Source organism: Octopus sinensis, linkage group LG9 (genome assembly GCF_006345805.1).
Source record: "Octopus sinensis linkage group LG9, ASM634580v1, whole genome shotgun sequence".
Lineage (NCBI taxonomy): Eukaryota > Metazoa > Mollusca > Cephalopoda > Octopoda > Octopodidae > Octopus > Octopus sinensis.
This window is the reverse complement of record NC_043005.1, coordinates 75864529-75879528: the sequence shown is the minus strand read 5'-3', so window position 1 is coordinate 75879528 and position 15000 is coordinate 75864529. Positions and strand designations below refer to the sequence as shown.

Here is a 15000-nt window from a genome sequence, read left to right as displayed (position 1 = left end):
TGTTTTTATTAGTTCACTTGTGTCATGAAGATCAGGAACTTTGTGAGATTACTCAACACTACTATCTGCTAAATCCAGGCTATTGAGTAAAGCTCTTCTGCATTTTATGGCTTGCGAGTGTGCTTGTCCTGTTTTGCTGCTATAACCATCACTCATGATATAACTACCTTTTGCAAGTACTCAATCATGATCATTTTTTTTTTGTCTTGGTGGAAACATATTTTGCCGATCTGCATTTTAGCATTTGCTCAGTCTACCATTATGTAGGATTCTGGGCATTCAGACACACTCAGTTTCAAGTGGAGATTAGTAGTAGACAGTAAGATTCTGGTTCTTCATCCAATTTGAACTACAGGAAAAAGTACATGCACTGGCCTAGCTGTATTCCTTTTGTAAAATATGGACTATCTGCTTTTTCTAAGTCATTTCAAAATTCCTGTAACTCTTTCTTACACATCATTAGGTTATAGACATATGTGGCTGCAAGTTGTTGAGTGTTGTAAAATTCTTTGAATAACTAACTTTTAAATGATGGCTCATTGTCTGTCACAAGATTCACTGCAATACTATATCTCACAAACTAAAACTTACAGTGGTTTATGACTTATAATTTAGTGAATTCATTCTAGCAGTTTGCTGCACATAAGTTCTTTGCTTTGGAAAGTAAATTCAGATAACTTCTCAGCAGCAGTGTTCTTAGTAACGATCACTAACATTGTATTATGCACCTGTGTCTAACACTAACATTGCATTATGCACCTGTGTCTAACACTAACAGGTCATATTTATCACTTCTATTGACTTTCAGAGCCTCCCCACTATCTAGTACATTCACAAACAATGTGTCTATTTTAAATGATTTTGTTTTTCTGCTTCCCTCTTCATAGAGCTTTCTATTTAAGCTTTTGATAGCCCAATTTGCCACATTTAAAACAATCTTTACATATTTGTGGCTCTCTGCTGGCTTTGTTTTTGAAAGGTTTGTGAAACTGACATTCTTCATAGCATGTATAGCATTACCATTATTTAGATCTCTGTTGGTTTCATCAGCTCTTTGTACAAAATGGCTACAGTTTTAGCCAGGTCAAGATGTTCTAGACCAACAACCAATATATGCAAAACCAAACTGTCAGTCTAATTATTAATCTCATTTCTATAATGTAGGTCTTAGTTCTACTAAATATTCATTAATATTTCTCCTTTGTTTGGTAGTAAGAAACTAGTCAACAACATTAACCCATTAGTGCCCAAATTGTTTTCATTTGATTTATTACCAAAAATCTTTTTTTCTGATATTAAATATTATAAATGAATTTTTATTGCAATATTTGAAAGACACTATAGTCTTGATGACTAACTAAAGATATCTCAGAAAAATACAGGCACTGCAGAAATATGATGGATTATCCTTCTGGTCCTGAAAAAAGGACCATGGGTGCTAATGAGATAAAGAGCAATTCTAGGTACACAAAGCAATTCTATGTCCTCTGCATATATATGGCTTCCCTCATCTGTAGTATAGATTGATTTCTTTCATTTAGTCATTAATAAAATTACACCTCCTTGTTATTTTTAATGTACAATAATTCAGAATTAGGTTTTCAGTTTTGGTTAGACACATAAATAGACACATAAAAGCACCATCCGAGCATGGCCGTTCGCCAGCCTCGTCTGGCACCTGTGTCGGTGGCACATAAAAAAGCACCCACTACACTCACGGAGTGGTTGACATTAGGAAGGGCATCCAGCTGTAGAAACACTGCCAGATCTGACTGGCCTGGTGCAGCCTTCGGGCTTCCCAGACCCCAGTTGAACCGTCCAACCCATGCTAGCATGGAAAGCGGACGATGATGATGATGATGATGATGAACTTTGACCCTCTACAAAATCCAAAATTTTATTTATGTTATATTTCATATTTCATGTTGTTTTCATATTTTATGATGTTTAAATTCTGTGGTGTCCTGTGCCCATATATGCATGTATATACAAATATATGTATGCACATATATATATGTGAATGTATGCATATATATTTATATATTATTTATATTATTATATATTATATATTTATTATTATATATATTTATATTATTATATATATTATTATATATATATTATTATATATTTATGTATCTGTGGCAGGCTTCCACACAATTTCTATCAAATATGTTTACTCACAAGGCATCGGTTGGCCTGGGGCTATAGTAGAAGACATTTGCCCAAAGTGCCACAGAGAGAAACTGAACATAAAACCACATGGTTGCAAAGCAAGTGTCTTAACCACACAGCTATGATTGGACCAGCCAAGATCCACCACAGGACTTCTTCTGTTCATAAGCCATGATACAGAGGAGGAAGTGGAGATCAATATATTTTATATAAAATGACATTTTAAAAATCTAATGTATTGGATAACAGTAGAATATCTACTCTTGTAACACTGTGTGCTAGGCATAGCATTATAGTATTATAGGTTTCTAAGATAATTTAAGTATCAAAATTGAAATGCGTATTAGAGAGCAAAGAGGAATCTCCAGTAAGTTGTTTTTGTATGATAGAAATGTAAGCAGTCTCATATGTGACTGTATCAAAAGGATTACAGTTAAGATTAGAATCATATTTTCCATTTTAAGAAAGACCCATACATATATATATATATATCCTCCTCATCATCATCGATTAATGTCCGTTTTTCATGCTGGCATGGGTTTGACAGTTTGACTGAGAACTGGAGAACCAGTGGCTGCACCAGAATCCAATCTGATCTGGCAATGTTTCTACATCTGGATGCCCTTCCTAATGCCAACCACTCCAAGAGTGTAGTGGGTGCTTTTTACATGCCACCAGTACAGGAGCCAGTCAGGCAGGCCTGGCATTGATCAAGTTTGGATAGTGCTTTTTATGTGCCACCAGCACGGTGGCCTGTCAGGCAGTCCTGGCATCAATCACATTCAGATAGTATATATGGATATATAGGTAGATAGATATGCAGAAGAGACAGACAGGCTGATAGCTACATAGATTGATAGATAGGTAGATACATACATACATACATACATACATACATACATACATACATACATACATACATAGATCTTCACACAGAAACACATAGCTGAGTGGTAAAATGCTTGCTTCCCAACCACATGGTTCTAGGTTCAGTCCCACTGCATAGCAACTTAGGCAAGTGTCTCCTGCTACAGCCTAAGGCCAACCGAAACCTTGTAAATGGATTTGGTAGATGGAAGCTGAAAGAAGACCATCAAGTATGTGTGTGTGTGTGTGTAATATATATATGTGGGGAGGGTCTTTCTGTCTGTGTTTGTCCCCCATCACCACTTGACAACCAGTGTTGGCATATTTACATCCCCATAACTTAGAGGTTTGGCAAAGTGGCTGACAGAATTAGTACTAGGCTTAACAAATAAATCCTGAAGTCAATTTGTTTAATTAAAAACCCTTCAAGATGGTGCCCCAGCATGGCCTCAGTCAAATGACTGAAAGAAGTAAAAGATTATATACATATATATATATTTATAAGATAAGGATACAATCATAAAGATGATTATATCACTGGCCTAGCACTTGATAATGACTGTATAGGTAACATTAATTTTTTAATATAATTATAGTTAAGGGCTACTATAAGTAAGTATATATATGTATGTATGTATGTATGTATGTATGTATGTATGCATGTATGTATGTATGTATGTATGTATGTATGTATATATATACACACACACACACACACACACGCATATGTATATATATATATATATACACACACGCGCACACACATATATGCACATATATAGGGCAAGTGTTTTCTACTATGGCCTCTGACCAACCAAAGCCTTGTGAGTGAATTTGGTAGACAGAAACTGAAAGAAACCCGTTGTATATATGTATATGTATATTGTTCGTCCCTTCGTATATTTCACGTTCTTTATATATAAATTTTTATTGCTATATATATATATATATATATATATATATGTATGTATGTATATGTATGCATATGTATGTTTGTGTGTCTGTGTCTATCCCCCTGCCAACATCGCTTGACAACTGATACTGGTGTGTTTATGTTCCTGTAACTTAGCAGTTTGGCAAAAGAGACCAATAAAATAAGTACTAGGCTTACAAAAACTAAGTCATGGGGTAGTTTTGCTCGACTAAAAGGTGGTGCTCCAGCATGGCCACAGTCAAATGACTGAAAAAGTAAAAGTAAAGAAAAGAATGTATATATAAATGGCAGTGCCCCAGCATGGCCACAGCTCGTGAGCTGAAACTAGAATCAATCAATCAATCATATATATATATATATATATTATGTTTTATATCATATCTTATATGTAAAGAATAATATGTTATATGTATGTATATTATTGTAATTATCAGTTTAGTAAATAAATAATTAAGTTAACATAATATAATGATTAAAAGTTGATGAACCACCTATTGATCTCCTCCATTTTCTTATTGCTATATAAATTAATGGTAAAATATCTCTTTACCTTCACCCATTTAGTACACTAGGTAATGTAATTGCAATGCAATAAAAAACACTTGTGTATTATTAATTGGGTATTCTACCAGCAGTATATTGGATAGATATTATCCCTTGGTGGGTTGGAATCACAACCTCTAACTTTCTTGGACTTATATATATATATATATATATATATATATATATATATACATATCATCATCATCATCATCATCGTTTAGCGTCCGTTTTCCATGCTAGCATGGGTTGGACGGTCAACTGGGGTCTGTGAAGCTGGAAGGCTTCGTCAGGCCCAGTCAGATCTGGCAGTTGTTCTACGGCTGGATGCCCTTCCTAACGCCAACCACTCCGCGAGTGTAGTGGGTGTTTTTTACGTGCCACCTGCACAGGTGCCAGACAGAGCTGGCGAACGGCCACAAACGGATGGTGCTTTTACGTGTCACTGGCACGGGGGCCAGGCGAGGCTGGCAACGGACACGAACGGATGGTGCTTTTACGTGCCACCGACACGGGGCCAGACAGAGCTGGCAAACGGCCACGAACGGATGGTGCTTTTACGTGTCACCGGCACGGGGGCCAGCCGAGGCTGGCAACGGACGCGAACAGATGGTGCTTTTACGTGCCACCGACACAGTTGCCAGACAGAGCTGGCAAACGGCCACGAGCGGACGGTGCTTTTACGTGTCACCGGCACGGGGGCCAGCCGAGGCTGGCAACGGACACGGACGGATGGTGCTTTTACGTGCCACCGACACGGGGCCAGACAGAGCTGGCAAACGGCCACGAACGGATGGTGCTTTTACGTGCCACCGACACGGGGCCAGACAGAGCTGGCCAACGGCCACGAACGGACGGTGCTTTTACGTGTCACCGGCACGGGGCCAGGCGAGCCTGGCAACGAACACGAACGGATGGTGCTTTTACGTGCCACCGACACGGGGCCAGGCAGAGCTGGCAAACGGCCATGAGCGAATGGTGCTTTTACGTAACACCGGCACGGGGGCCAGCACGAGGCTGACAGCGGACACGAACAGATGGGTCACTTAACCCCTGCTTTCTGATATATGATTTGATTTTGATTGTTCTCACTGGTCTTGCCGGGTCTTCTCACGCAAGCATACTTCCATAGGTCTCGGTCTCTGGTCATTTCCTTGGTGAGACCTAGAGTTCGAAGGTCGTGCTTCACCACCTCGACCCAGGTTTTCCTGGGTCTACCTCTTCCACAGGTCCCCTCAATGCCAGGGTGTGGCACTTTTTCACACACTATCTTCATCCATTCTCACCACATGACCATACCAGCGCAATTGTCTCTCTTGCACACAACATCTGATTCCTCTTAGGTCCAACTTTTCTCTCAAGGTACTTACACTCTGTCGACTATGAACACTGACATTACACATCCAACGGAGCATACTAGCTTCATTTCTCGCGAGCTTACGCATGTCCTCAGCAGTCACGGCCCATGTTTCACTGCCATGTAGCATGGCTGTTCGTACACATGCATCATACAGTCTGCCTTTTACTCTGAGCGAGAGGCCTTTAGTCACCAACAGAGGTAAGAGCTCCCTAAACTTTGCCCAGGCTATTCTTACTCTAGCCGTTACACTTTCAGCACACCCACCCCCACTACTGACTTGTCACCAAGATAACGGAAGCTATCAACCACTTCTAGTTTTTCCCCCTGGAAAGTGACGGAAGTTGTTTTCTGCAGATTTTCAGAGGTTAATGCTCCCGAGCATCTGCCACATACAAAAACCATCTTCCTAGTTAGCCTTCCTATGACATTGCTGCACCTCTTATGTGTCCATAGCTTACACTTGGTGCATCTTATAGAGTTTCTACCTACACCTTTTCTACAGATCGAGCAGGGCCATCTACCTGAAGGCGTTTGTGATTTGTCTACCTCCTACTTATTAGGACTTTGGTTTTAGCTAGGTTGACTCTAAGGCCCTTCGATTCTAAACCATGCTTCCACACCTGAAACTTCTTCTCCAGTTCTGATAATGACTCAGCAATTAGAGCAAGGTCATCAGCATAGAGGAGCTCCCAGGGGCATCCTGTCTTGAATTCCTCCGTTATGCCTGGAGGACTATGATAAATAAGAGGGGGCTAAGGACTGAGCCTTGGTGGACCCCTACCTCTACCCGGAATTCTTCACTGTACTCATTTCCAACCCTCACCTTACTAGCAGCGTCCCTGTACATGGCTTGCACAGCTCTCACTAACCATTCTTCTATTCCTAGTTTCCTCATTGACCACCATATGAGGGATCGGGAGACCCTGTCGAAGGCTTTCTCCATGTCAACAAAAGCCAGGTACAGGGCCTTATCTTTGGCTAGGTATTTCTCCTGCAGCTTCCTGCAGGGGTGGGTGGGTGTGGGTGGAGGGGTGGGTGGGTGGGTGGAGGGGTGGGTGGAGGGGTGGGTGGAGGGGTGGTGGGTGGGTGGAGGGGTGGGTGGGCGGGTGGGTGGATGGGTGCAAATAGGGAGACGAGACAAGGCTAAACGAAAAACATTACATGAATGGTATGTTGAAAACTGAAAGAAAATATGAATAGAGGGTACTGAAAATCGTGAGAGCAAGAAAGTAGGTTGAAAGTATCAGAGAAGTCATTTTTAGGGGAGACGATGAGTGGCTATGAAATGGGAGCAAATAGGAGACGAGACAAGGCTAAACGAAAAACATTACATGAATGGTATGTTGAAAACTGAAAGAAAATATGAATAGAGGGTACTGAAAATCGTGAGAGCAAGAAAGTAGGTTTGAAAGTATCAGAGAAGTCAATTTTTAGGGGAGACGATGAGTGGCTATGAAATGGGAGCAAATAGGGAGACGAGACAAGGCTAAACGAAAAACATTACATGAATGGTATGTTGAAAACTGAAAGAAAATATGAATAGAGGGTACTGAAAAATCGTGATAGCAAGAAAGTAGGTTTGAAAGTATCAGAGAAGTCAATTTGAAGGAAAATATGAGAGAGAAATTGAAGGAACTGAAGGAATAGTGATTATACGTGCAGAGGGTAGTAGGAGCGAGGTTGAAAGAAGAAATCTTAACTTTTAGCCGTTCATGAGCTGTGCATTTGTAGTGGTGTCGAAATACGTATACATATATATATATATATATATATACACACACATATATATATATACATACATATATATATATATATATATATACATATACACATATTATATATACAAATATATATATACATATATATGTGTGTGTGTGTGTAGGTATCATACATATGCATCTATATGTATATGCACACATACATAAACACACACACATGCAGATAGATAGATAGATAGATAGATAGATAGATAGATAGATAGATAGATCTTACAAGTTATTTGGCAGCCCCTCAAGTTCTGATGGCATGAAAAGTACACTGTAAAGTGGTTGACATTAGGAGAGGCATTCAACCACTGAACCCATGCCAAAGCTAGCACAGAGCACAATACAGCCTTACGCCTCAGTGGATCCTGTCAAAACCATCCAACTCATGCCAACATGGGAAAACAGATGTTAATCAATGATGGTAATGATGATGGTGATGATGATGACATATATGTGTGTGTGAGTATATGTGTCTGTGTGCGTGTGTGTGCATGTGTGTGTTTATATACATACAATACAAGAGGGTGCTGAAAAGTTCTTGTCTTCAAGTAAAAGAAAATACAGGAGGATCAGTTAATTATGATTTCCTTCAACATATTCCCCTCTCAGATTCACACACTTGTTGAAAACTTCAGTTTTTCTAAGCCCAGTAAAAAGACTCGTGAGGCTGGGCCTCCAACCAGGCCTTTCACACTACCCTTAAAGCAACCCCTCATATATATATACATATGTATGTACACACACACACAAGCATATACATATATATATATAAATATATATATATATATAGATATGTTTCTTTATTAGCCACACAGGGCTGCACACAGATAGAACAAATTACAAGGTAGAGCTTTTCTTTTGAAGGTTTAAAAAAAAAAAAAAATATTAAAATAAAAAATAAAATAAAATAAAAAAGGGGGGGTCGATCAAAAGGGATCGTAAAAGGAGAGAAAGAGGACAAAAAAAGGGGGGGTTAAAAAAAAAGGGGGAGAGGAAAAAAATGATCAATAGGGATCGTTATCACAGAAATGTCAATATGAAGTGTAAAGGGGAGGACAGGTGAGGTTTACCCGTGGAAAGAAAAGCCTACGGAAAAGACCACGGTAACCTCGGTCAATGAAGTCACATGTTAGATAGATAGATAGATAGATAGATAGATAGATAGATAGATAGATAGATAGATACATATGTAAATGTGTATGTATGTATGTAAAAATCCCCAAAATGGAACAAGAATGCAACAAACAACAATAAAACATCCGAACAGATACATGATATAAAGATGGACAGGAAAAAACAAGGACTGGCCATTCATGGCCTTCTCTCATCAGTGAAGTTTCCAAATCATTCTTACAGTTTCAGCCAGTTACACTTGAGGTTGTTCAAATCTGGCTGGCCCCAAAAATCTAAGCTAAGAGCATTAAATATTTTAGGTGAAAGCAAGCAAATGGGTATGACAACAAAGACAAAAGAACAAAAAAGCAATTATTGATCTCTAGCCACTAAACCCTTTACATTTTCTCTCTCTCTCTCTCTGTTTATTTCTGTGTTCCTTTCTGTTGAAGAGCATAAGCTCGAAATGTAAAAGACTTTCTCACTTCCCAAGCATTAAACTAATACATCTGTTTGTTGTTTACATACTTGTCTTCGTCTTTTGTTTTGTCTTTTTTTGTAAATTCCAACTATATATATAGTGAAAATTTACAAAAAAAATAAAATATGAAGATGGGTGTGTAAACAACAAACAGATGTATTAGTTTAACACTCAGGAAGTGAGGAAGTTTTTTACATTTCGAGCCTATGCTCTTCAACAGAAAGGAACAAAGAAATAAACAGGGAGAGAAAATATAAAAAGGTTTAGTGGCTAGTGATCTATCATGGCAAATGCTGGACAGAGGGCTCACACAGGAGGGCTAGAAAGAAAGGGAGATAATAAAGTAGTGGTGATCCCAAAGCAAAGGTGCACGTGCATGTGTTGCATGTAAGAACATGTATGTGCATGTGGAAGGGAGCTGGTGACATTGATGTGTCTGTGTGCATGTGTAGGTGTGTGGATGATGGTGTAGGTGCTGGGAAATGGTCCATGTTAGTGTGCACACTGATATATATATATATATGTGTGTGTGTATATATATATATATATATATATATGCATACACACACATATATATTCTCACTGAAGATGGAGATGAGTACCAACGACCCATGTGGCAAGAAATTTTCTCACAGCATGAAACCAATGGCAGCCTTGTTAACCCACAAATCAAAACTATTTATCCAGCAATGTGGTGTCGAGCACTCATTCCCACAGTTCAACTTTAGGTTATACATACATATATTATATAATGTAAATATGCGCGCGCGTGTGTGTGTGTGTGTGTTTATGTATGTATTATCAAGCATGGTTATTATGATGTCAATGAAGTTATGATATCACGAACATCAACAGCAAGCTTGCTTGTAGCCACCTATCACCAAAAATAACAAGAACAGAAGAAAAAATAAAACTTTGATTGAAAATGAATACTTACAGTTATTTAATGGGAATTCAGACAAAAGAAAAATGGTTTTCGTCAAATGTGGAATAAATATTTCTATAGAAGAACATAATACATGAAATAAATTTTCCAAATTTTTTCTTTTCGACGAAGAATATTCTGTCCTGTGAATAAAAGAGATATGAACAATGTAACTTTTTGGTAATTTCTTAGAAATGAATATTTATGAGGTATTTAAAGGGAACAATGTTAGAATTTGATGTATTACAATCACTGTATGTCGTTTTTGAAAATATTACTCAAGCATCCCCCCCACACACACACATACACACACACATACAAAATCCTCACCACCCATCCTCACCACTCCCACCCCACTACTATCATGAACGTCATCATCATCATCATCATCATTAACATCATCATCACCGATGTTGTCTTTGCTGTCATTATTGCTATTGTCATCATCATCATCATCAACATTATTGTCGCCGCCGACCTCTTCTTTTTTCTCTTCCTCTTCCTCCTCCTCGTCCTCGTCCTCCTCCTCATCATCATCATCATAATTATTGTTGTCTTTGTCATCATCACAATCACCGTCATCATCGTTGTTGTCAGCATCGTCATCATCATTGTCATCATCATCGTCACCATCATCATCATCATCATCATTTTCATATTCTTCCATAACTATCCATCACTCTCCACCTCATCTTCATTATCATTATCATCGTAATCATCAAAACAGGTAACAATCTCATCATCATAATCATCATCATCATCATCATCATCATCATCATCATTATCATCATCATCACTATCGACCAGAACTTTTAAACTAACATCACTGTCACACAATCATTATCATCACTATCCTCACTGCTGCCATCTACTTTCTGACTGTCCTCATCTTTATCATCGCCACTACTATGACAATAAATGTCATATTCACAAACACCATCCTGACCATTAACTCCACCGTCATCATTCATTTATTATTATTATTATTATTATTATTATTATTATTATTATTATTATTATTATTATTATCAATATCATTATTATTATCATCATCATCATCATGATCATCACCATCATTACTATCATCATCATTTTCATTCTTATAATCATCATGATCATTAATATTTTAATTATTATTGTTATTACTTGTTGTTGTTATAAATCATTATCATTATTATGGATGGTATTGTTATATTTATGGTTGTCGTAATTATTATTATTATTATTATTATTATTATTATTATTATTATTATTATTATTATTATTACTACTACTACTATTACTACTACTACTACTACTATTATTATTATTGTCATTATTGTTATTGTTGCTATTATTATTATTATTATTATTATTATTATTACTACTACTACTACTACTACTACTACTACTATTATTATTATTGTCATTATTGTTATTGTTGTTGTTGTTATTATTATTATTGTTATTATTATTATTGTTATTATTATTATTATTATATTATTATTATTATTATTATTATTATTATTATTGTCGTTGTTGTTGTTGTTGTTGTTGTTGTTGTTGTTGTTGTTATTGCATTGTTATTAAACATCTAAAAACTTCTATTTAATCAATCAAGAGTGATCTTGATTTCCCAAACTAAATGTTTTGTTTTGTTTTGGGTTTTTTTCCGTCTCTCTCTTTCCTTCATAAAACTTTAATCTCATGAAAAATTGTAATATTTGTGTAACTTTGCACAGAAGTGTCACTGTGTGTGTCCATTTGTGTGTGTCCGTCCATGTGTACATGTGTGTGTGTATGTGTATATGTGTGTGTGAGTATGTAAGTGTGTATGTGTATGTGTGTGAGTATGTAAGAGTATGCAGGTGTGCGTGTATGTGTATGTATGTATGCACACAAGTGTATGTGTGTGTGTGTGGGTGTGTGAGTGTGTACATGTGTGCACGCATGTGTGTACATGTGTGCACGCATGTGTGTATGTGTGTGTGTGAGTATGTGGGTGTAAGTATGTGTGTGTGTCTGTCTATATGAGACAGTAATATAGAGAGAAAGAATGTGTGTGTGAGTGTGTATGAAAGAGAAAGAGTATGTGCATGTGAGTGTGTATAAGACAGACAGAGAGAGAGACAGGGACAGAGAGAAAATGTGAATGTGTATGAATCATTATCATCATCATAATCATCATTGTTTAATGTCCGCTTTCCATGCTGGCATGGGTTGGTCGGTCAACAGGAGCTGGCTGGCTGTAGAGCAGCACCAGGCTCATTTGTTTTGGCATGGTTTCTACAGCCTGATGCCCTTCTTAACACCAATCACTCTGAGAGTGCTTTTTAAGTGGCACCAGCCCAAATGCTTAAGATGTCTGAAATTTGTGGGGCAAGATCTAGTCAATTATATCGACCCCAGTGTCTCACTGGTACTTAATTTATGAACCACGAAAGGATGAAAGGCAAAGTTAACCTCAGCAAAATTTGAACTCAGAAAGTAGTGATGAGAGAAATGCCACTAAGCATTTCACCCTGTGTGCTAACAATTCTGCCAGCTCACCACCTTACAACCATTACATAATGCCAAGGCTACACACACACATACACACACATGTATGCACAAACACACATTCATATGTATGTGTATGTCTTTTTATTACAGTCGTCTAACAATCTCAAACTAAAAGACGACCAAATCCATTACACCGAATATGGAAGAACATGTAAATATTGATGTTGTTAACTCTTCCACTTCGTCCTTCTCCTTCCCTTCCTCTGTCTAAATAATTTCTTTATAAATGCTTAGATCCATATATTATCAGATTCATAGTTTCACCTATACACCCAGATGTCTGTGTCTTGTAAATCAAAAAATAAAATCAATAATTTATCTATCTTTATGTCAAAGAACTGTTTACAGCAATAGCCATAATGTCCTTAAAAACCAACTACTTCAATGGTTGTGATAATTTAAACACACCTGACCTATGAGCTAAGCTGGTTAATACTGCAATCAATGTAGCTTTTGTGTCACAATTATGAGCAAATTGCTTAATCAATATTATACATTGCGTTGTTCCTTATTGTTGAATTTTTCACATGAAATTATCTTAAAAGAAAATAAATACTCTCTTCAAAGACTCTAAGACAAATTAATGAGCAAGACACTACATTTTGTTATTAAGGTTGTTTGGAACAATAAACTAGAGATAGAAAACAGGTTGTTGAGAAAACTAATGGATTTTCTATAACTTCTTAATAAGTCAATAGTTTCACACAAACCTGAGAGACCTAGAAGGCCAGTTTGTTTAAACCAGTATGGACGTATGGTTTAAGAACTTTATTTCACAAGCATGTGGTTCCAGGTTCATTACTACTGTGCAACACACTAAAAAAGTGTCTTCTAATTTGGTGAGATGTTTTGGCACAGCCATTGTGGTGCCAGTTATTTGGTGTTGCTGATTCAATGCGCTGATTTATTTAACATCAGACATTTTAATGCTTTTCTCGTTCTCTCTCTCTCTTTCTCTCTCTCTCTCTCTCTCTCTCTCTCTCTCTCTCTCTCTCTTTCTCTCTCTCGCTCTCTCTCTCTCTCTCTCTGGCTTGCTCACTCACTCATTTGTACTCTGATTGTGTGTGAGAATATTTCTCTTTATGTGTATGAAAATAAAGAAGCCATACAGCTCATTAACAAGTAATGATCATACTCATTATTTTGTTTGTGTGTGTGTGTGTGTGTGCACGCACGTGTGTGTGTATACAGTTGTGGCTGTGTTGAAAGAAGCTTGCTTCCCAACCACATGGTTCCTGGTTCAGTTCCACCGTGTGGCACCTTGGGCAAGTAAGTGTATTATGTTATAGCGTCAGGCCAACCAAAGTGGATTTGGCAAATGGAAACTGAAAGAAGCCTATCGTGTGTGTGTGTGTGTGTGCATGTGATGGTCCCCCACCACTGTTTTACAACTGGTGTTGATTGTGTTTCAGTGAAAGAGACCGATAGAATAGGCACCAGACTTTAAAAAAAACATTAAATGCTGAAGTTGATTCCTTCAACTAAAATTCTTTGATGTAGTGCCCCAGCCTGGCCACAGTCTAATGACTGAAATAAGTAAATGATAAAAGATATTTACATATATATATATATATATATATATATATATACATCCAACCCATGCAAAGTGTTCGATGATATCATTAAAGTTAATTTTACATAAAACTTCTGCTTCTATATTTAGTAGAGATAAGGCATTCTCTCTCTCTAACTGCTGTCGAAGTCGACTCTCGGTCACTTGTTGGATCAGTGTCCTCCAGTCAGTTCTATCCTGGGCCGCTTCTTTCAAATTGGCTATGTCCATTCCGGTATCACTCTTGATGGTATCAATCCAGTGGGTTCTTGGTTGGCCTCTTCCTCTCTTGCCACTGACCATTCCGAGCATGATGTCCTTCTCCAGGGATTTTCTCCGCACAATATGACCGATATATGCCAATCTATGCTTGGTGATCCAAGCTTCTAGCGACGTTTTCAGCTTTATCTGCTTAAGAACTTCTCCATTGGTGAGCCTCACTGTCCATGGAATCCGTAAAAGTCTTCTCCAACTCCAAAGCTCGAATGCATAATTCTCTTCTGGTCAGCTTTTGGTAAGGCATTATGAATATTATTTTAGCAAGTTTAAAGTGATTTCTTTAGTACCGTAAACCATTTCATTTCTTTGGTGCCCTCGTCCCTTGATACCCTAAGCATGTGCTTATTTTGCCTGAAGGGTTAATCCAGTGCTGGCACACACACACACACCCACATATACACACTTTATACCTGTAGTATCAACATAAGCATGCTTTATATCTTTGGATGTGCACGCACATACAAAGGAGT

At 37.7% G+C, this 15000-nt stretch overlaps 1 protein-coding gene across 1 annotated transcript in view; it reads right to left on the bottom strand.

Moving 5' to 3' along the window:
• Positions 1 to 15000, bottom strand: part of LOC118764881 (regulator of G-protein signaling 9-binding protein-like) — a 147826-nt gene that overhangs the window by 63791 nt on the left and 69035 nt on the right. Inside the window, exon 4 of the mRNA XM_036506039.1 lies at positions 10171 to 10301. Within this exon, the coding sequence (XP_036361932.1) occupies positions 10171 to 10301 (131 nt within the window). The remainder of the gene's footprint in view (positions 1 to 10170; positions 10302 to 15000) is intronic.